The 21,387-nt window shown below is 58.1% G+C and overlaps 2 protein-coding genes across 5 annotated transcripts; both read right to left on the bottom strand.

Annotated features, from left to right (window-relative positions):
* Positions 1–122: 122 nt before the first annotated feature.
* On the bottom strand, positions 123–10,437 carry EPS8L1 (EPS8 signaling adaptor L1). 3 transcript variants are annotated; one of them, XM_074220007.1, is made up of 21 exons: positions 10,266–10,437; positions 10,050–10,096; positions 9,828–9,868; positions 9,368–9,426; positions 9,130–9,291; positions 8,702–8,851; positions 7,995–8,077; positions 7,756–7,910; positions 7,122–7,174; positions 6,913–7,039; positions 5,416–5,504; positions 5,203–5,277; positions 4,757–4,905; positions 4,387–4,528; positions 4,126–4,154; positions 2,652–2,802; positions 1,415–1,543; positions 1,240–1,333; positions 585–756; positions 372–504; positions 123–281 (listed from the first exon to the last, which is right to left on the bottom strand). In XM_074220007.1, the coding sequence occupies exons 2-21, from the start codon at positions 10,064–10,066 to the stop codon at positions 126–128; spliced, it is 2,166 nt and encodes a 721-aa protein (XP_074076108.1). In that variant the 5' UTR covers positions 10,067–10,096; positions 10,266–10,437; the 3' UTR covers positions 123–125. The 3 variants fall into 3 exon arrangements, with proteins under 3 accessions (XP_074076108.1, XP_074076106.1, XP_074076107.1); XM_074220005.1 differs by having other exon boundaries at positions 10,050–10,127; positions 10,318–10,437; XM_074220006.1 differs by having other exon boundaries at positions 10,318–10,437.
* A 2,263-nt stretch (positions 10,438–12,700) lies between these two features.
* Positions 12,701–21,102, bottom strand: RDH13 (retinol dehydrogenase 13). Of its 2 annotated transcripts, XM_074220003.1 has the most exons (7): positions 21,027–21,102; positions 16,262–16,380; positions 15,071–15,226; positions 14,283–14,387; positions 13,947–14,159; positions 13,642–13,743; positions 12,704–13,467 (listed from the first exon to the last, which is right to left on the bottom strand). In XM_074220003.1, exons 1-7 carry the CDS (start codon positions 21,089–21,091, stop codon positions 13,223–13,225), a joined length of 1,005 nt encoding a protein of 334 aa, XP_074076104.1. In that variant the 5' UTR covers positions 21,092–21,102; the 3' UTR covers positions 12,704–13,222. The 2 variants fall into 2 exon arrangements, with proteins under 2 accessions (XP_074076105.1, XP_074076104.1); XM_074220004.1 differs by lacking the exons at positions 16,262–16,380; positions 21,027–21,102 and adding an exon at positions 15,597–15,726 and having other exon boundaries at positions 12,701–13,467.
* Between the last annotated feature and the right edge of the window lie 285 nt (positions 21,103–21,387).

Raw genomic sequence — 21,387 nt, 5'->3', positions numbered from 1 at the left:
AGAGGGGCCCCGGCCGGCCCTGGGGGTGTGCCGGGGGCCACGCGGCCAGGCGGGGCTGGGGCTGGGGAGGGGGCGACGGGCCGGAGCCGCCAGACTGCGGGACCCGGGGCTGGAGACACGAGGCTTTATTCCCTGGTCCCGGGCCCCCCCAACCAGGAGAGCCCCGGGCGGGGCCCGTCCGTGCGTCCGTCCGTCTGGGGGGTCACTCCGGGGCCCCCCCCCTCCACCTTCCGCTTCTGCTTCTCCATGGCCGCCGCCAGCTCCGAGCCCGAGTCCGCGGCCTGGGCGAGAAGCGGGGGGCGGCTGAGGCCGGGCCCGGCCCCCCGCGGCCCCCGCGGCCCCCCGCGGCCCCCCGCCGGCCCCGCGCTCACCTCCAGCAGGGCCCGCACCACGCTGGCCTGGCTGTACACGCGGGCCCCCTCGGCCGGGCTCACCGCCTGCAGCTCCTCCTTCTTCAGGGACAGCAGCTGGGCGCCGCTGAGGACCCCCAGGGCCCCCACCGTCCTGGGGGGGCGAGGCCGTCAGGAGTGCCGGACCCGGGACCCCGGCCCCCCGCCCCCAGGCCCCCGGCCGCAGACACTCACTCGGGGCTGAAGCCCTTGGCCTGTAGCCAGGCGCAGACTTGGGGGGCCGGGGAGCTGGGGCTGAGCGGGGGCTCGGGGGCCGCCGCTCGCCTGCAGTTGCGCGGGCTCCGGGGTCCCTGGGCCAGCCGGGCCTGCAGCTCCTCGTTGACGCTCAGCATGTGCGTGAACTTCTCTGCGGGATGTGGACAGGGTGGGGAGGGGGCCCGGCCGAGGGACCCCGGAGCCTAGGCCACGGGCCCCCCGCCCCGTCCCTGCAAGACCGGGGATCCACCGAGTCAGGCCCGGGGCCTCTAGAGGAGAGCTCGGAGTGACCAGTCTGTGCCAAGGCGGCTGGGCCGGGCAAGGGCTGCCCTTCTCGGACCCGGCTCCGTGTGTGTCTGCGCAGGCCCGCAAGGGGCAGCTCCCTTTTACCGAGGAGGGAGCGGGCTCAGAGAGGGTCAGTGACTTATCCAAGGCCACACAGCAAAGGGACCCACCCTAGCCGTGGCCCACTGGTGCCCTGGAGACCGATCCAGAGAGTGATAGACACAGCCAGGAGAAGGGGAAGAAGACAGGGAGGGCCGAGAAGCCCCCCAAGACGGTGCAGAGGCCATGCTCCAGAGCGCCTGGATGGGAGCCTTAGTGTGACCTGCCCCCCCACCCCCACCCCGCGTACCTTTCTCCCCAGGCTCCAGGTCCAGGCTGTCTGTGCTGCCCCATCGGGGCCTGGGAGGGGCTGGGGCCAAGGGTGGGGGAGGGGTCCTCTGTTCCTGAAGGGACAAGCGGTTACGGGATGGAGGTTCGGGGCCCCCGGAGCCGCCCCCCTCAAGGCCCCAGGTTTCCTTGCTCACCAGTGTCCTGGCAGGGCCGGGTTTTCGGCTTGGGGGCCCCGGGTGTGGGGTGAGGATGTTGTAGGGGACGTACCCCTGCTGTCCCTGAACATCCTGAACCTTCCACCACTTCCGGGCATCATCGAGGACCTGGCAGGGGAGGTAGACGGAGGCTCAGAGCTGTGTAGGAGTCCCCGGCCTCTCATTTCTTCATTCAACTCTTTTACTAGCTCCTTTGGGTATTCGAGGCGATGGGCAGTGTGGAGTGCCAGGGAGGGGGGTAAGCTGGGCCCTTCTGGTGCCCAGAAGTGGTCCCCTCCTCTCCTCTCCTCTCCTCTCCTCTCCTGAGCTGCCCTTTGCCCTCTGAGGGCAGGGCCTTGCAAGGCAGGCGCCCAGCCGGACCCACAGACAGCCCAGAGCATCAGGAAGCTGGGCTCAGTGAAGCTGGAGACTGACCCGCCAGCTCTGACAAAGGGGACGGAGTGGGGCTGGGCAGGGGCCAGAGGGCCCAATGGAAGAGTCCCACTGGGCCGCAGTCCAACGTGTGAAGTCAGGTCCTGAGCTTGCAGATGTGGGAGCCGCCGATAGCTTGAGAGGAGAGGAGGTCCTCTAGCAGGAACTGGCCCTAAGCCGGCAAGCCCGGGAGCTGGGGGTTTCGGCTTAGTGCAGGGAAGTGGTTGACGGGAGAGATGTAGGGACTAGAGGGGTTGACACCGGCTGCCCAGGTGGGCAGACACAGGACAAAGGGCAACGGGAGAGGGCCGTCCGGAGGGCTGCTGTCCAGTGGGTGGTGAGGGATGGGGAACAGGGGCTCCCTGGAGGGAGGAGGTCTGGGGTTCATCTTCCCAAGAGGCACTCTCCCCGGGGGGAGACTGCAGAGAGGGCAGAAGGCCTGGTGGGCCCCACCCCGAGAACTTGGGAAAGAGGTAGAGGGGTGGTCGGAGAGGTTGGAGGAGAGCCAGAAGCTGCCATGTCTTGGATGCCAGAGGGGGAGGCAGGACGGGGGGGGGGGGGGGGCAGGGAAGAGGGAGAGAAGAAAGAAGCTCAAACCGGGATGGTGATGGGGAGCTAAGCCTGGGGTAGGGGTTGGAGGGGCTGGCTTTCACCCAGGGGAGACCTAGAACCTCTCCTAGGCCTGCTCCTGGAACACGGAAGCAAAGCGCATCAGAAGAGGGCAAGGCTTCCTATTGCCGCTCCACCCCTCTGGCTTATCCATCTCCCCGACTCCCCGGTGTCCAGGCCCCAGGCTTTTGGTCACCTCTAGCAGGTCCCCTCGGCGGACGGAGAGCTCACTGCCATTCCGGGCCTGGAAATCATAGTTACAGAGAACCCACTTCCCTGGGACCCTGGGCTCGGCCTCGGACTGCAGCCCTGCTCCCGGCTCCAGCTCTGAGTCGGGCTCTGTGTGGCTGAGAGGGGGTTGGGGGGATGGGGTCAGAGGGAGGCTGCCTCGACCAAGGGAGAGGGGGCAGTGGGTATGGGAGGATGGGGTGGGGAAAGAAAAGCTATACGGGCACGAAGCCCCAGAAACAGAGACACACAGAGGGAGAGACAGAGAGCCAGGAAAAAGAGGGTGAAGAGAGTGACAGACACTGGGGGAGAGAGAGGAGAGAGAGACAGAAAAGAGATGAAGAGAGTGTCCGAGACAGGGAGAGGCAGAGTGACAAGTGGGGACAGATAGGAGAGAAACAGGGAAAGAGAGAGGGGAGAGCCAGAGACAGACCAGGGGAGAGAGGAAGGAGACAGAGATGGAAAGAGAAAAGTGGGGGGGAGGAGAGAAAGAAGAAAGGCAGACAGTGACAGAGGCAGAGACCAGGGAGGGAGAGGAGAGACAGAGAGGCAGAGATAAAGAGACAGGCAAAGAGAGGGAAAGGAGAGACAAGAGGGAAAGGAAAAGGGGAGGAAAGGGAGGGAGAGAAATAGGAGACACGGACAGAGGCAGCAAATGTGGAGACAGGGTGGGTGGGTTGGTGTTCTCAGGGCTAGGGGGAGTAGGGGGAGAAGTCAGACCTAGGGGCCCCCCAATCCTACCTGTGCAAGGGAGGGGGGTCTTCAGGGCCTCAGCCCCTCCCTGTTCAGGGCTGCCAGCTTCGGGGTCCAGTCCCTGCAGAGCCCTGCTCCTGCCCCCTCCATTGCCCAGTCCTCTCCTTTGCTTTTCCTGCTTCTCTTGCACCCAGGATCCCCCCCCCCAGGATCTCCCCAGGAGCCCAGGTCTCTGGACCCCCTACCCTGTGAGCCCTGGCTTCCTGGTCCCTCGGCTCTCCTCTCCCTGATGCTGATTCTTCCCTGGCATCTGTTCCCCCTTGTCTAACCTGGGTAGCTCAGCCTCCTTTTCCCTTTCCATCGAGATCCTCAAACCCTCTGTGTCTGTGTCTCTGTCTCCACATCCCTGCCACCTCCCTCCATCACCTTCCCCTCCATCTCTGCCCGTCACCCTGCTCCAATGTCCCCATTCCTTTGTGTCTGTGTCTATGTCCCTCCCTCATCCCCCCAACCTAGCCCCCTCTCCCCACCCCTCACCACCTCACCCACCTGCATCCCTCATCCCAAACCCAGAAAGAGTCAGAGACAGAGAGGGACAGTCAGAGACAGACACAGAGACACAGACATTTAGAGTCCTCCAGACCACCTCACTTCACCCCAGGGCCCCTTTCTTCCCAGGGCCACCAACCACACCAGGGCCCCCCCCACTTCCTTCCCCACCCCCAGCCAGGGCCCATCCTGAAACTCACCCATTGACCACGATCTGTGGGGCCGATTGCTAGGAGGGAGAAAAGAGGAGGATGATGTAGGGGCAGCCGGGATCTAGGTCCCTAGGTACCTGCCCTGGAACCCTTCAAAGGACCCTTGAATCTTCCAAGAGTCCCAAGGTTCTGTCACCCATTGTCAGAACTGGGCAGAGGCTTATGTGTTTGGCTTGGGAAGGAACCCAGGCTTCTCCCTGCCCAGCCTGAGCTCTTGGATGAGGCCTAGGAAAGGGAGCAGGGGCTCACCTGCCACCGACGCCTCTCATGTCTGTGCTGGCCCTCCACGGGATCCTCCCAGGGCTGGCCCCCAGGGGTGGTGGGGGCTGGTTCCCAGCCACTGTAGAAAACGGGGGTGTAGGGGGCACCATCCTCAGGTGGAAGCTCCAGTCTGTGAGGGACAGAGAGGAAACAGGAGGGTCACCTAAACCACTTCATCACTGCCTCAGTTTCCTCATCTGTCAAGTGGGGGGGATGATAATCCCTCCCTCCCAGCGTGGTTATGAGGTTTGTAAAGTGGTTTGTGAGTTTCATGAGCTGTCAAGCCCCAGCTACAACCATGACTATGATTGTTCCTATCGTTCACAGCTTTTCCAGGGAGACCCAGGGTCCCAAGTACCGGGTTTTGGTCCAAGAATCTCCCAGTGAAGTCCAGAGTTCAGTTTCTCGGGCTGTTAAACTCTCCTTCAGCAGAGCCACAGCCTCCCCCGTGAGGCGAGGCTGTGCCACGGCCTGGGCAAAGCTGGGGCCACCGGACGTGTCCACCACCTAATGGGACATCAGAGGGAATGCCCAGCCTGGACCCGGCCCCCCAGGACTGATCTCCCCAGGACTGACACCCCCCCAGGATGACACTGCCCCAAGACTCGCAACCCCAGGGCTAATCCCTCATAAGATTGATTCCCCCCAGGGCTGACATCCCTCCAGGACTGACACCCCCCCAGGATGACACCGCCCCAGGACTGGCAACCCCAGGGCTGATCCCTCATAAGATTGATTCCCCCCAGGATTGACACCCCTCCCCCCAGGACTGACCCCTGCCCCTCCCACTTCTGACCCCCTCACCATCTGCAGAGGACCCAGCAGGAAGTGAAGCAGCTCAGGGGCTGAGGGGTCTGTGATGTTGGACCGCAGGCGGGCCTAGGGGAGGAGCTGCTAGGTCAGGCGACTGGTGCCTGGAATGCCAGGCCCCACCCTAGGGAATAGGCTGTGTGCCTGGCCCAGCCCAGGGACTCCCAAGGGATGGGGGGGGGGAGTGGGGGGTGGCAGAGAGCTCACCAGCAGGCTGAAGGAATACTTGATCTTCTGCAGAATGTCTGTGTACTCCTCCTCGGTGGGAGGCTTTGCCCTAAGGGTCAAGAGCCCCTCTGTGGGAGAGATTGGGGGGTGGGGACAAGGAGAGGCGGAGAAAGAGCGAGAGTAACCAGTCTTGGCCTAGCTTAGGCAAATTCCTGCTTCCTTTCTGGGTCTCAGTTTCCCCATCTATAAAGGTAATATAGTATCTTGGAAAGCCTCTACATGGTCAGAAATGTGAGAGCTGATTGCCAGGGAGACTTGTGGGAAAGGAGACCTTTGGGAAGAAAAGACAGGACAGAAGAGAGGAAGGAGCCAAAGAGACGAAGATTGACAAAAGAGACACAGATGGAGTGGGAGAGATACAGAAAGAAGGAGGGACAGGGAGAGATAGAAACAGAGATGGTGGGAAGAGAGGTAGAGGAGGAAACACATATGTAGAGGCACAGAGAGCTGGGTAGAGACAGAGGGAGAGACAGAACCCAATAGATAGACACAAAGAGGTCAGAGAGAAGACACAGAGACAGAGACAGACGGACAGGAAGGAGGGAGAAGGAAGAAATGGGGGCTAGCCTTTGAATGACTAGGGAAAGGGCCAGTCCGACACTCCGTAGGACCCCGGATTCCCAGCACGGGTCGCTTCCCTGCCAACTGCTTCACTGCTTGTTCCCAGTGGCCCCGTGACTTCCCGGTGTGGTGGTGGTGGGTCAGCAAGCCCTGTCACACTGTCTTCTCTCCGGGGGACTGCTTTTGTCTTTTAACCTGACCCCTCAAAGAGAGTCTTGAAAAGGCAAAAGTGCTCCGGCCTCCTGTGCGTCCCTGCCTCCCGAGCCCCTATCTCCTGTGCGCCCCTGTCTCCCGTTCGCCCCTGCCTGCATTGCTGCCCTGTGCGCCCCTGTCTCCCGTGCGCCACTATCTCCAGTGCGCTCCTGTGCGTCCCTATCACCCGTGTGCCCCTATCTCCAGTGCGCCCCTGTGCGCCACTGTCTCCCGTCCGTCCCTGCCTGCATTGCTGCCCTGTGCGCCCCTGTCTCCCGTGCGCCACTATCTCCAGTGCGCTCCTGTGCGTCCCTATCACCCGTGTGTCCCTATCTCCAGTGCACCCCTGTGCGCCCCAGCTTCCCGTGCGTCCCTACCTCCCGTGCGCCCCTGTGCACCCGGTCGGGTACTAAGTGCCTCCCAAAGAGGTGGACCCGAGAGCGCAGGACTGGATAGCCACCTCTGGCTCTCATCACAAGCCCATGGACGCGGGTCCGAGGAAACGACCGACCTAGTGGTCTAGGCACCCGAAGGCTCAGTTTCAATAAACCCGCATGGATTCCAGAATATATCTACTTCTGGTTTTGGGATGTGTGCGTGAGTGGGGCGTGTGGGGACTGTGCTAATTGTGGTACACATATACACAATCCGCACATAACATACATGCGTGAGCTATGCGTGTGTCTTGGAGCAGGGGGGGGGGGGGCTCGCTCCCTCTCTCACCTCCCGAAGCTCTCCGGCGGGCCCTCCGGCCCCGCTCCCTATGCTCCAGGACCCGCGAGGCCTCTGCAGACTTCTGCAGCTTGGCCACAAAACTCTCCACGTCATCCAGGATGTGATTCAAGATGTCCTGAGAATCCAGGGGAGATTAGGGAGTCAGGCGGGGTCCCCGCCAGAGCTCCGGGGAGCCCTTTCTTCCCCAGGCCACTCACCACGTTGCGCTCAGCTTCGAGACTCGCTAGCTCCAGGGCTGGCCTCTGGGTACCTGAGGAGGAAGGGAAGACTCAGAGACAAATGACCCCCACCCTGGCTGCCCCCATCTGCCTTCTCTCCCCTCTGGGTTTTCGTTGTTTGACCACAACATCAAGGAGGTGATGCCATGACAAGCACATGGATTGGATTTGAGTGAGGGGCTGGGCTAAGTCCCCAGCCTCACTTTCTCCTCCAGTCACCTGGGTTTAGTGGCCAGATATGATGAATGGAGGTGGCCCTGGATGTGAGGCAATCAGGATTAGGTGACTCATCCCAAAGACTCTCCCCACTAGTGGCAAGTGTCTGAGGTTGCATTTGTCTCAGGTCCTCCTGACTCCAAGGTTGGTGCTCTCCTCCCTGTGCCCCCTAGCTGCCCTCTGTGACAAACATACAGAGGTGAGCACCTCACTCCCTAAGCATCTTTTGCATCTCTGTCTCCTGTTTCCCTGGTCAGACTGGTTCCCTATGGGCAGGGCCATGTCTCCTGTCTTTGAGCAGGGGCTCCCCAAGGAAGAGACCCAGGTGGAAGAGGGGGGTCCCTAAGGGAAAAAGTCCATATCTTCCTTTTCTAATGGGCCTCCCCTAAGACCTCACCTTCTTCCTCCTTGGGGACTGCTGCCTCTTCCTTGGCCTGGGGTCCCACCAGGCGTTCCCGGGGGGCAATGGCCACACGAGTAGAAGGCCGACGTTGGAAGGGGACATCCACAGGCCCCGAGCTGGAGGGGCGGTTCAATTCCTCCTGTGTGGCCCTGAGGGGCAGGGGGAAGACAGGTGAGGATCCTCTAACTCAGAGACCCTTTCCTCTTCCCAGCACATCCTGCTCCCCCACCCACCTCAGGGCAGCTGCCCGTCGATCTCCGCTGCCAGATCGCAAGGCCTGCAGGGCCCCATGGATGTCCTCTCGGATCAGCTCGGCCTGCCAAGAGAAGGCCATTTTGGGAAAGGTAGTTCCCCCTTTCTGGATATCCTGCTCTGATTGCCCTGGTCCTTCCTTTAGGGGACCCGTCCTCTTTGAAGCCACAAAAAAGATGACCCGAGAGACTTGAGAAGAGGTGGAGATGGCCTGGTGAAGGCCTTGGGACCCATTTTGGGGTCCTGGCTGACTCAGTGGGAACCCAGATCCCTTCTTCATCCTTGCATCCCTTTCTGCCCCCCTTTTTCCTTCATGGTTTCCTTCACTTAATCCCTCTTTCTCTTCCCTTGTTTTCTGCCTTCTTACCTCCCTTCCCCTTTCTCTCCTTCCTGTCTCCCTCTCTCCTCTCTGACTCCTTCTTTGCCCCCCAATTTCCCCTGAGCCCTCTTTTTTTCTCTGACTTGTCTTTGAGTTGGTCTCCCTCAGATTCTACCAGTACTTTCAGCAAGGGCCAGGGCTTGAGTTGGTCAGGGGGCCACCCCTGGGATACCTTCCTGGATGGCCTCCCCTGCCCCTCCTGGCCCCCTCCCCCCAGTCTCTCCCTCAGCTTAAGAGCTGCTTCTAAGTCCTTGTCTGATCCCATGGGTCAGCTGGAGCCCTCACTGTCCCTTCCAGCACCTTCCTTACCCCAACCCGGAGGCCCTGGAAGTAGTGGACGTCGGGCTGGGGGCGCTCAGTCTCCTGACACACCAGGAGGAGAAGGGAGCGGGTCTGACCTGGGGGGAATACAGCCTCACACCGAAGAATGGAGTTCAAGGCATAAGATTCGAGTTCTTCCTGTGGGAGGGTAGAGAGGCTGGGAGAGAGATCCAGGCAGGGCTACCTCCCCCAGGGGACCCAGCAAAGCCGGAAGGAGCCTCCCCTGAGGAGTCCACCAGCACCTTTGGGGTTCCCATTTCACTGTATCTCTCCTGCCCTCCCTCCCCACTTGTGGGGCTTTGAGATCTTCCTGTCCACTTCCTTAGAGGGTGAAAGCCAGAGGCAGAGTGGGGTGGACTTGGGACTCAGACCCAGCACCCTCCCTCTTCTCCTTTGCCGCCCACCCAACTCCGGACCTTGGAGTCCACGTCCAGAAGCTTCACGTGTCCTGTGGATACTTGCAGTAGCATCTCCTGGGCCCAGATTCGCCCCTGGGTGTCCATGGCGGAGAGCTTTCTTGAGGCGTCCTCCACGGTGTGGACCCCATCCTCCTCCCCCAGGCAGAAGGTTACCAGGTGCTGGGGGAGAGGGCAGGTAAGACTGAGGGTCTAGCCTGTCCCCATTGTGCCCCCATCCCAGGCTTGCAAGACTCACATTGACGGCATACTGGGACACGTCTGCCATGACCACTGTGGAGTATTTCTTCCTTTGCTCTAGGACCAAAAGGGAAGCTGAGGAAAAGCTGCTCCCCTCCCCTCCCCTCCCTCAGGGGAGCCCAGCCCAGAGCCCTTTTCTCAGAATTTGGGGGGGGACCTCAGGAAGGCTGACTGGGATGTGGAAGGTGCCCACTATGGAGGCTGTCTGCCTGTCTCCATGTTATACCAAAGGAAACTGAGGCCGGAGAAGAGGGAACCTGTCCAGGCCCAGCAACTACCAAGAGGCAGGCTACATTTGAACCCGGGTTTTCTGCCTCTCAATCCCTTCACCACTTCGAGGGCCCCCATACTTCAACCTGAGACACCCCAAGTCATTGTCAGGGAGTGGGGGGAGGTTCTGGACAGTTCCTTTACCAGCCAATCCTTGGCCCACCCCCTGGCAGGATCTCCTCACTCACCATAGATGGACTTGGCACTGGGTTTGGGGGCTGCAATGGGCCTGGAGAGGAGGGTCAGAGGATCTTAGGATGAAGCTTCCTAGACACCCCCTCTACTCTCCCCCTCCCACCAAAGAGTCCCATATTGAGTAGTAGAACTTGGGAGAAAGAAGGGATGGGGGCATGGAGGGGGAGGGGAGGTGGGCAGATGGGGGGCAGGGGAGGGCTCCGGAAGACACTCACCCTGCGGGGCTGGCCATGGTGCCAAACCAGGAGCTGGGGCTTCCAGCCTGGGGAGAGGAGAGACCTGGGTGGGAGACACTGGGGCCCAAGGAGCCAGTGACCAGCCCACCTTTCCTTCCCTACCCCCCAAGGAGCCTGGGATTGGGGCCCCTTTGGTTGGGATCCCTGGAAGGAGGCCCTGGGGGATCCTGGTCTGGGGAGGGAATGCCAGCTTACTGAAGAGTTGGCTGGGGGAACAGAATGCCCGGGTCCCTTTCTCGGGGCTCACCTGGACCAGTGTCGCCCTGCCCCTGCGGAAGCAGCAGCGTCCAGGAGAAGGCACCCACCCGGAGGGAGCCTCCCTGGGCACAGCAGGCCCAGGCCCTAGTCCCAGAGAGAGTGAGAGAACCCAGGTGCCCCACCTCCCCCCACATACCTAAGCCCTCACCTGGCGGGGTGTGGCCCTGGGGGGTGGAGCTGGAACCTCCAGCCAGTGGCAGCCGGGTCCTTCAGGGAGGTGGGGCCCCGGGGATCAGGATTCCTGGGTCCCTGTGAACAGGAGCAGGGAGGGCCCCCCCCAGGGGCCCCGGAGCCTGTGGCTGGCCTTGGGTGTAACCGAAACCGAGCCGGGTCCCCCTCCCTCCTGAGCCCTCAGCCAGTCCCTGCTTCCTTCTCCTCCCCTGCCCCCGCCACACACACCCTCCCTGCCTCTCCGGGGAGCTGCCAGTCCCACCTCCCACTGTGTGCCCTGGTACCCAGAGGATGCAGAGACCCCCCCAAATGCCCCGTGTGCCCTCCTGGGGGTCTCCCCAATCCTCCAGTGTTGAGGAGATGGGAAGGAGAATATTTTGTGGGGGGTCCTGAGGTTCTGGGAGTTCCTGTGCCCCCTTCCCCCCCTTGTCCACTTGGACCCGGGGCCTTGTGTGTGACCACAGCAGGGAGAGCCCTGCCCTCCAGGAGTGGCCACCCCAGAGGTAACGAGGGGTCGGGAGCCCGGGGAGGGGAGAGAGATGGCTAGGGAGTGACCCTTCATTAGGGAGCCCAAGATGGCACAGCCAGGGCAAAGGCGCAGAGGAGGGAGATGGCATCACGGTTGAACAAGTGAGAAGCAGCGACGCCGCCGGGGGTCGAGGGCTCGGTCGTGGAGCAGAGTCGAGGCGCCAGGCTCCCTGTTTCTGTGCCCCTGTCGAGGCCTGGGAGGGCTGACTTGTTTCCCCCAGCAACAGATGTGAAGTGCTTGCCTCGGTTAGCAGGTGGTGAGCCTCCTGGGCTCTTGAGGGAGGGGTTCCCTCACCCACTAGGGCCCCAGACGTGGCTCCTCGTGGGAGTCTGGGTCCCCTGTTTAGCCAGAGCCCGGAGTGGGGGTGGGGCACAGCCAGGCGCAGGGTGGAGATCAGAGGAACCGGCCTGGCCAGCTCCGAAGAGGCCGTGGGCAGGGAATGCCAAGGCCGGCCCTGTTTGCTCACGGGGTGGTGACCCGTCTGGTCGGTGTGTGGACAAAGGGTGGAAGGGCAGGGGTGCAGAATGTGGGTCGGGTCCCTGCTACCTGAACAGACTCCCCACCCTCTGTCCCTCTCCTGCTTTCTGTCCTTGAGTCAGGAAGGCCTGAGTTCAAATCCAGCCTCAGACACGTCCTGGATGCGTGCCCCTGCCTGCCTCAGTTTCCTCACTTATAAAACGGAGATCTTCAGTACCTCCCCCTCAGGGCTGAGGGGAGGATCCAATAAGCTAACTGTAAAGTAAGAGCCTGGCAGTGGGTGACTGGCCTTGGGGGGTCCTGGGGGAGGCTATGCCCCACACTGAGACCCAGAGTCCCCCACCACTAGGTGGGCCTACTAGGTCTTGACCTGACATGCCTCAGTCTTGGGAAAGCCTTACAGTTGTCCTCTCCAGACTCAGTTTCCCATTCTGTAAAATGGACTTGAAGGAGCCCTTGGGTTGCCTCAATCCTCTGGGCAGGAGTGTCCTGACTTCTTGTTCTTCGCCCTCCCAGAGCCGGGTCTATCGACTCTTAGTGGGCTTGCAGTCCACCAAGGCCCCCTTTCTCAGACATCCCTCTCCGACACCTCACTCGTGGCCATGGTTTTGAGGTCTTTCTTCCCTTCCCACTTTGGCTCCCAACCTGGGATCCATGAGCTCCATGGACCAGGGCCATGGTTTCCATCAGTCTGTTGAGATCCCGTGACTCCTGTCCTGCCGCCAGCACATCTCCCTGTCACCCCACCCGGGTTTGCACCGTCTGCCCATCTGATAAGTGGGGTGTCTCTGCTCTCATTGGGGCCTGGGCCAAGGGAGGGCCTCCTCCAGCTGCCTAGAGGTGGGGGTGGGGATCTTGGCCGAAGCTGGCCAAGCTCTGGTCGGAGGGGTGCCTGAGGGGTTCCCCTCATTTGACAGACAAGGAAGCTGAGGCCCAGTGGAAGGTGGAAGGTGTCAGGGCCAGGTCTGACCTCTGCTCCTCAGCCCATGGCCCTCCCCCCAGCCAGGCCTCTTTGAGGGGCTTCCCATTGGACAATAGTGACAGGGTCCCTGGGCACGGAGACTTGGGGCATACGGTGGGGAAGGGCCAGAGTGGGAAGACCAAAGGATGATGTCAGAGGTGGCAATGCGACCCCAGCCCAGTGCCTGCCAATAACCTCTGGGGCCGGCTCCATCTTGGCCAACTGAAGCAGCTGTCCTCCTCACCGTCTATCCTTAAAAGGAGGCCCCCACTGATATCTGGGGAGCAATTCCACAAAATAACCACCAGCCAGAGGGGCCCATTTCTCAGCCTCCCTTTTCCCTTCCTAGCCCAAGGGGCCCTAATCTGGGGGTCCATGGAAGAATTTCAGGGAGCTGGTGATCTTGGGAGAGGAAAAACGGATCTTTATTTTCCCAAGCTCTTAGCAGAAATCAACCATTTCCTTGCATTACACATTGAAGCCCACTGACGCCCGGGTGCCCCCGAGGGTGGTGGCCCGCAGAGCTCAGAGCCAGACTTGTTGAAACAATGTGCCGCTATCTGTACTGACAGCATGCTTCCTCTGGAGCGCTCCTGTCCTTCAGACCGACCATCCGAGGGGCCTCTCTGTTCCTCAGCTGGATGACCTTCAGGGCCTGAGTCCGGCCTTGCAGATGGTGGGGTCAGGAGGAATCTCGGCGGGTTCCCCGCCCCTGGAGTGGCGTGCTGGGGGACCCTGGGGTCCAGAGACAGAGTGTCACGAGCTCCCCACAGGTGGCCCTGCCTTCAGGGCCTCGGCTTCTTCCAGCCCCACAAGCTGAGCACTCCAGGCCCAGAGCTTCTGAGCCGTCACGTCGTCCTGGGCCTGGGGAGCTGGGTCCTTCTCCCGGAAGATGTTAAAATACTTGCCTGAGACCCCGCTGAGCTCTGGAGCCACAGCCAGGTACACGCTTGGCTGGGCCGCCAACTTGGGCGTCTTTATCAGCAACCAGAAGAAGGGGCCTGGGGTCAGGAAGGAATAGTCAGAGACTGGGGAGGGGGAACTGAGGCTTGGAGGGGGGGAAGACCCTTGGTTAACAGGTTTCCCCCCCTCCCATCTGCCCCCCAAGCTGGTCTTAGGGAGTCTCATGGACTCCTCTACACTTCTGCCAGTTCCCCCGAGGAAGAGGGACTTACCCAGGACGGTGCTGGAGAAGGCAGAGCGATGCATGCTTGTGTGCCTGCCCAGCTCAGTGCTGGCCACCCCGGGGTGCAGGGAGTTGGCAGTGACCGTAGTCCCTGTGGGGGAGAGGACAGAGCCCATGGCGGCAGGCAATGAAGGCAGTTCACTGGCTATTGGAGAGCACTTTGTGGACCCCAAAGGTTTATAGACGGGGAAGCGTTTCATGAACCTTGGAGGGTTCTGGGCCACTGTGCACATCTACAACCCAGCCTGCCTGCCAAACTGCCCAGGTCCTCTAGGTGACTGACTCCAGGCTCACCTTCCAGCCGCCGGCTGAGCTCTCTGGTGAACAGCACCACGGCCAGCTTGCTCTGGCAGTATGCGGCCTTGGCTTCGTAGGGCCGCTGCTCCCAGTTTGGGTCCTCAAAATCCAAGTGGCCCGCAATGTGAGCCAGTGAGGAGACATTGATGACCCGGGAGGCCCCTGACGCCTTCAGCTTCTCTAGCAGCAGGTTGGTCAGAAGGAAGTGACCTGGGGAGCAAGGGCACAAGGAGGAGATCCCAGTCATTTACCCCCACCAATGCCCAATGAGTTGCCTTTCAACCCACATAGGAGATTCAAGTCTTTTATGCCCCAAGGGGGGGTTCTACTCACCCAAATGGTTGACTCCCATCTGCATCTCAAAGCCGTCCTCAGTGGTCCAGTGGGGGCACCTCATCACGGCAGCATTATTGATCAGAATGTCCACACGCTCCTCCTCTGAAAAAGGGTCAAAGGGTTTGAGGACCCAGCCCTGGCCAAGCAACCCCCTCCTAAACACTGATGTGCCTCACTCCTGTCACTTTACAAACTGCCCCCCCCTCCTGCTACTGGCCAGAACAGCCCTAGGTCCATCTCTGCTGCCCCCCTGGGCCCTTTCTTCTGTTGTTCTCCTTGGTGCCAAGTCCTGGGGGGGGGGGGGCGCGGAGCTTCTTGTTCCTCCCCGTCCCCAACTACAGCATCACACTTAGCAGAGGAACAAGTGGGTGCCACTCAGTGTAGCCTCAAATCTCACAAACTCTGAATTCTTCCCCTTTGGGACCTAGGAACCACATCCCCTTGGCACTGAGGGGGCTGGTAGAGGGGGCAGTGAGCAGAGAAAAGATCAAAGCAGGGGCTGATGGAATCCAGTGGTGTGTGTATGTGTGTGTGTGTGTGTGTGTGTGTGTGTGTGTGTGTGTGTGTGTGTGTGTGTGTGTGTATCTGTGCAGGATTCTGGGGGGCAGGGGAGCTTGAGAGGTGTGCAGAAAGATTCTGCACAAGCCTGAGGAACCCCACTTTCCAGAAGAGGAAGCAGTGAGGTGCAGAGAGGTTATTTAACTTGGGCTGAGTCACACAGCGCCAACGGGCCTGAGCTGCAGGCCACCCTTCTCTGGCTGTACCCCTGCCCCTAGGCTTCCTACCCTCCATGATCTTCTTGGCAAAGGCCCGGATGGACTTCAGAGAGGCCAGGTCCAAGAGCCGGGCATCCACATGATGGTTGAGTGTGTCCCCCCGGATCTCCTTGGCTGCTGCCTCACATTTGTCCAAGTCCCGACAGGCAAGGATGACGCGGCCTCCTGTAAACAAGAAAAAAGGCAAACTGAGGCCCAGGGATGGACAGCCACTCAGCCTAAGATCGTTGGGGAGCATTGGGAGGCCTTGGAGCTAAAGAGTGACTACAGAGATGTCCTGAGGGTGCGTCTCATTTGGTCCTCAGCCTTAGGGCTGGAGTCCCAAGAAGAAGAGCAGGAATGAACTCTGGAGATCATCTGACCCTCTGCATTTTCCAGATGAAGAAACTGAGGCATGGAGCTCAATGTCACATAGTGACTCAAGAGTTATGGAGACTCATAGAAACAAGAGCTGGAAAGGGGGCTCAGATACTAAACCTGACTACCCCCTTTCTTGTTTAAATGTGGGAAAACTGAGGTCCACAAAGAAACTTACTCAAGTTCACCCTTCTGTCCCCCCAAAGACCCATCAAAGGTTCCAGAGAGAGGCGGTGTACATGGCAGGTAGAAATCTTGACAATAGAAGTCAGGAAGACCTGGGTTCAAACTGTACCACTTGTGTGGCCTTCTGGTGGCCTCTGAAGTTCCTTCTCCCTCCAAATCCACAAGCCTTTTATATTGGGCAGTAGTAAGTTCCCTGTAATAAGAGGTCTCTGAGCAAAGACCAGTGACTGGTTCTCAGGGAAGCTGCTAGCCGGGACTTGATTTTCAAGTATGAGAGAAATTAGACACCCCCACAGTAACTTCCAACCTGAAATCCTGGTATTTGATGAATACAAGAGACCCAGAAATCCAAGCTCTTTATTTCAGAGATGAGGGAACTGAGGTCCACCCCACATCTTCCCTCCCCATCCCCAACGTGATGGGTCAGGAGGCTAGACTGACTTGGAGCTAGAAAGTATCCTGAAGGTTACTGACTCCAATCCCTTCATTTTACAGATGGGGAAACTGAGGCACAGAATCACAAAGTGACCTGCTCAGGATCCAACTGCTAATAAGTAGCTGAGGTAGCATTCAAATGCAGGACTCTCTGACTCCACAATGCCTAGATTCTCCCTAGGAGGGGATTCAGGACTGAGCTCCCGAAGCTGGGGACTTTACCTCTCCGGGCCAGTTCTCGGGCAGTCTCCTTCCCGATGCCAGTATTGGCTCCAGTGACAATGACCGTCTTCCCATGGATGGTGGCTTTGCTAGGGCAGCTCCCACCACTGACAGAATCCCTGAGGAGAAGAGGTATAGAATGCTCTCACCCTTCAGCTCATCTCAAAGGACAAGACTAGGTAGTTTTCAGAAGAATTCAAAGCTGACAAGTCATATGAAAAATGGTTTTAAATCACTATTGATTAGAGATGCAGATGAAAACAACTCTAAGGTACCACCTCACCCCTTCCAGACTAAGTTGATTTAAAAAGTAAATGATAAGCAATGGAGTGGATGTAGAAAACCTGGGACCATATGGCAGTGTTGGTGGAGTTGTGAACTGATCCAACCTTTCTGAAGCGTAAGAAATCTGTGCATATTCTCTGACCCAGCAATAGCACTACCAGGTCTGTATAGCAGAGAGGACAAAAAAGGGAAAAAGACCCACATACACAAAAATATTTATAGCAGCTCCTTTTTTTTTTGAAATTTTTTTTGCAAACTAATGGGGTTCAGTGGCTTGCCCAAGGCCACACAGGTAGGTAATTATTAAGTGTCTGAGGCTGGATTTGAACTCAGGTGCTCCTGACTCCAGGGCCAGTGCTCTATCTACTGTGCCACCTAGCAGCCCCTATAGCAGCTCTTTTGTGATGGCAAAAAATTGGAAACTGAGGGGAAGCTGATCAGTTGGGGATGGGCTGAACAAGTGTGGTCTATAATTGTGATGTAATACTATGGTTATAAGAAAAGATGAGAGGGCTGATTTAAAAAGAAATCCTAGACTTAAAGTGAACTGATGCAAAAGTGAAAGCAGAACCAGGGCAGTATACCCAGCAACAGTAGTACTGTGACAATGCTCAAGGTGAATGACTTTGCTATTCTCAATACAATGATATTCTTTCTTTCTTTTCTTTTTTTTTTAAAGGCAAGACAATGGGGTTAAGTGGCTTGCCCAAGGCCACACAGCTAGGTCATTATTAAGTGTCTGAGGCGAGATTGGAACTCAGGTCCTCCTGACTCCAGGGCCAGGGCTTTATCCTCTGTGCCACCCTAATTGTTCCCACAATGATATTCTCAGTACAACTCTGAAGGACTTGTAAGAAATGCTATCCAATCCCAGAGAAAGAACTAATGAACTGAGTGCAGACTGAAGCATACTTTCTTTCAATTTTTTTCCCCCTGCTTTTTCATTGTTGCTGTTATTGCAACAGGAAGACCATGGAAATATGTGTTGCATGGCTTCACATGTTCATTTGCTACAGTTTGTCTTCTCAATGGGTGGGGGACAGGGTGGAGTAAGTGAGAGAATATGGAACTTAAAATTAAATAAAAACAGAATTAGAAAAACCTAACCATCACTCTAAGACCTTGTTTAATTAGACTTATATGACATCAGATGATGATGATAAGGTTCAGAGGGAACATCTCCCCATCTTTCAGTGTAAGCGGAGGATACTCGTTAATTTGTTTATCACTGTATTTTAAGCCCCATATTTTAGCTGTAATATTCCTGGACATTTTCATTTTGGGATTTCTTTTGAGGGGGTAACCGTTAGGTTTTTTTCAATTTCCACTTTACTCTCTGGTCTAGCAAGTCTCTCTATACCACAGGGTCTAGAAAGTCCAATGATTCTGTTGTTTTTCTTCTATATTTTCAGCCTTTAGACTTGTTGTAATATTTCTCTTTGTCTCCTGGACTCAATGGCTTCTCTTTGGTCCAGTCTAGGTTTTTAGGGAGTTTATTGGCTTATGCAAAGCTTTGTACTTCTTGTGCCAAGATTAATTTGAATTTTTTTCCATAGTTCTCATTTCTTTGCCATTTTTTCCCTCCAGAGCTCTCATTCTATTACGAAATTTTTTTTTTTTTAATATCCTTGCTTCATACCTTCCTGGAATTCTAGTTAAGTCGGTGCCCAGCCTGTATTTTTCTCTGAATCATTGCTTATAGATATTTTGGAGTCATTTCCCCTCCTGGATTTGTGTTTTGACAGTCCCTTTCATCACAATACCGTTTATGGTGGTATTATTATTTTCAAATTTTTGTTTGCTCATTTATCTAGCCTACCCTTTAGATTTAATATTCAAACTGGGCTGGAGGGCAAGTCTGAAATGGTCTTGTGGTTGCTTTCTTATGGTACTGAGTGTTGTGCTGTTTGAGAATCAGGTACAGTCTGGGAATCTACCAACTTTCAGAGCTTCTAAAGGGGTCTAATCCATGGCAAAATTTAATCACTGCTCCCTGCTCTGAGCTTTGAACTGAGTTTTGGACGAGCAAGATTAGGTAGATGCTTGACTTCCCTTTCGACTGAGATTTCTGCCCTAGTTATTCCACTGCAGTCTTCAAACTGAGCTAGAATCTAGAACTGAGAGGTAGCTCTGCACCTGGGCTTCTGAACTTGTTCCTACATCAGGATATGCCCAGAACCTTCCAACACTGTATGCAGTCCCCTTCTTTCTCTGCCCTGCTGTAACCTGGGAATGGGAAGTGAATGACCAAAGTGCTGCTTGGCACCTATCCTGATATGGCTCTGGTGATGTGCCAGGACTTCCTCTTGCCCTTATACATAGATCCATGGCATGCTGTATGCTCCTGACCTGACCCTGTCCTTCTGGTCTGTCATCCTGTGCTGAGCGGGGTGGGACAGATGATTCACTGTGACTTCTTCTGTATTTCCCTATCAGGATTCATTCCCTAGACTTGTTTGGAAGGCCTGCTCTTAGCGTCTTCTGTAACTGAGGAAGAAAACAATAATCACACTTGGGCAGCAGAATTTAAGGACAGAAATGGGCTCCTCTGAAGCAGGTCAGCAGTTTTCTTCTAACTCCTAGCCTCAGAGCACTAGGGGTTGAGTGATTGCTCAGAGTCATGTAACTGGTATGTGTCTGATGTGGCATTTGACTCCAGGTCCTCCTGACACCAAAGCTGCCTTTTTTCACTTCACAATACTTCCATCAGTAAAAATAATGAGAATGAGAGGCATCCGGGCCAGAGCTGTCAGACATGAGGGTCTGCTGGTATCTGTATAACATAGATAAATGAACATCTATGGTTTTCTTCATCAATATGCACCAGTGGGGATCCTTATATATGGTTCAGTGGCCCCATTTCTTTTTTTGTGGTTTTTTTGCAAGGCAATGGGGTCTGGTGACTTGCCCGAGGTCACACAGCTAGGCAATTATTTAGTGTCTGAGTTCACATTTGAACTCAGGGCCTCTTGACTCCAGGGCCCATGCACTATCTTCTGCACCACCAAGTTGCCTCTAGTAGTCCTATTTCTATTTGAGTTTGACATCAATGCCCTCAGAAACTGTTTTATTTTTTTCAATGAATGAGAACTTGAGAATTTATTTTCTCTCATCTCCAGCTCCAATTAAAAAAAAAACCACAAGAAAAACAAGGCCGTTGTAATAAACACACAGGCAAGCAGACAAATTGCCACAATGACCACGATCAGAAATGGAGACTTCACCTGTCCCTGGAGTCATCATGCTTTTGCCAGGAGGTGGGTTCTCCAGAACCTGGGTGGGTTCTTATAGAACTGACCTGAGCTCCAAGGCTTCCCAGGCCAATTAGATTTATGGTATCACTGGAGTTCTATCAATTGCTCTCCTGGTCCTGCTCACCTCCCTCTGCCTCAGTTCATCTAGGTCTCCTCAGGTTTCTGTGAAATTGGGACTCAGCCCCTTCATCATTCCTTCAAGCACAAGACTATTGCAGTCCAGTACGATATTTCAATAGTACAGTACAACAGAATCACCCGATGCTCACAGCACCATGGTAATACTGTTGGTGGAACAGTACTGCACAGCACTGAGAGCACAAGGCAGTGTCCACTGGCACAATGGCACTCGGGGAGGGTGGTTCTTCACCCCATGGCATGCGGAATTCTCGTAGCACTGTAAGTTGACACCTTCTAATCTCCGAGAATTACCTGGATCAGTCCCCCCCACAGAGATGTGGGCAAGAGGCCTGGCCCCACCTGACTGGCACAACAGCGTTGCCCATCCCGGGGGCATCCATTGCCACACGCGTCCTTCTCTTGGTGGAGCTGGCACCACTAGCTTGGTCCAATGGGCCCGAGGCCTCTTTCTCGGCCCCCGGGGGGGGGGGGGAGCTGGGCCCTCGGGGTGCGGCCCCCCGGGGCGCGGTGGATGCCCCCGGGGCCGGCCGGGCCTCTTCCCTGGGTCTCTAGGGGGGCTGTGGTCCAGGCAATTGTCTGAGCTCGGAAGGTCCCTCTCCCCAGGCCCAGCTGCGCCCCTTTCCGCGGGGGCTGGGCACGCCGGTACCCGCTGCTCGGCGGCAGCCCGGCTCCGGGCCGGGGCGCACGCGGAGGGGCTCCCTCGGCGCTCGGGGGTCCCGGCCCGGGGCCCTGCGCGCCCTGCCTGGGGGGCCTCAGGGACACGTGGCCGGACGAAGCCCCCCCCCCGAGTCGCGGGCGCGGTGCCGAGGCGCCCCCTCACAGAGCAGAAACCGGGGCGCGGCCCCCCCCCAGCGGCCCCCACTCACCGGAGCAGCACGGCCCCCCCCAGCGGCCCCCACTTACCGGAGCAGCACGCCCCCCCCCAGCGGCCCCCACTCACCGGGGCGCGGCCCCCCCCCCAGCGGCCCCCACTCACCGGGGCGCGGTCCCCCCCCAGCGGCCCCCACTCACCGGAGCAGCACGGCCCCCCCAGCGGCCCCCACTCACCGGAGCAGCACGGCCCCCCCCCAGCGGCCCCCACTCACCGGAGCAGCACGGCGCCCCCCACGAGGGTCCCGGCCAAGGACAGCGGCAGCACGTAGCGGCTCATGGCCCCGCCCCATGGCCCCGCCCCGCGGCCCCGCGGCCCCGCCCCCACGGGGCCCCGCCCCTCCCGCCGCCCAGCCTGCTGGGATTTGTAGTCTGGCCCCGCCCCCACGGAGGACGGACGCAGGCGCGTTGGCCGGAGCGTGAGCGAGCACAGCGCCCCCCGCCGGCCACAGCCCGCCCCCGCCCCCGGAGCCCCGGCCCCGCCCGCTCAGCGCCGCGGCTGCGTTCGGCCAGCAGGGGGCGCGGGGCCGGGCCGGGGCTCCTCGGATGTCGGGGCGCCTTTGCGGGCCGCCCCGA

The sequence above is a fragment of the Macrotis lagotis genome, chromosome 1 (assembly GCF_037893015.1).
Source record: "Macrotis lagotis isolate mMagLag1 chromosome 1, bilby.v1.9.chrom.fasta, whole genome shotgun sequence".
In the NCBI taxonomy this organism is placed as follows: Eukaryota; Metazoa; Chordata; class Mammalia; order Peramelemorphia; family Peramelidae; genus Macrotis; species Macrotis lagotis.
This window is presented reverse-complemented; position numbering and strand designations above follow the sequence as displayed.

Coding starts and splice junctions, on each gene's coding strand:
- RDH13 (XM_074220003.1), bottom strand. CDS start 21,091: ATGAGCCGCTACGTGCTGCCGCTGTCCTTGGCCGGGACCCTCGTGGGG. Junction 16,381..21,026: donor GGGGGCGCCGTGCTGCTCCG/GTGAGTGGGGGC, acceptor TCTTCTCCTCAG/GGATTCTGTCAGTGGTGGGA. Junction 13,744..13,946: donor GCTCAGCCGGCGGCTGGAAG/GTGAGCCTGGAG, acceptor TCTCCCCCACAG/GGACTACGGTCACTGCCAAC.
- EPS8L1 (XM_074220007.1), bottom strand. Junction 7,911..7,994: donor CGACGGGCAGCTGCCCTGAG/GTGGGTGGGGGA, acceptor CCTGCCCCTCAG/GGCCACACAGGAGGAATTGA. Junction 282..371: donor TGGTGCGGGCCCTGCTGGAG/GTGAGCGCGGGG, acceptor CTTCTCGCCCAG/GCCGCGGACTCGGGCTCGGA.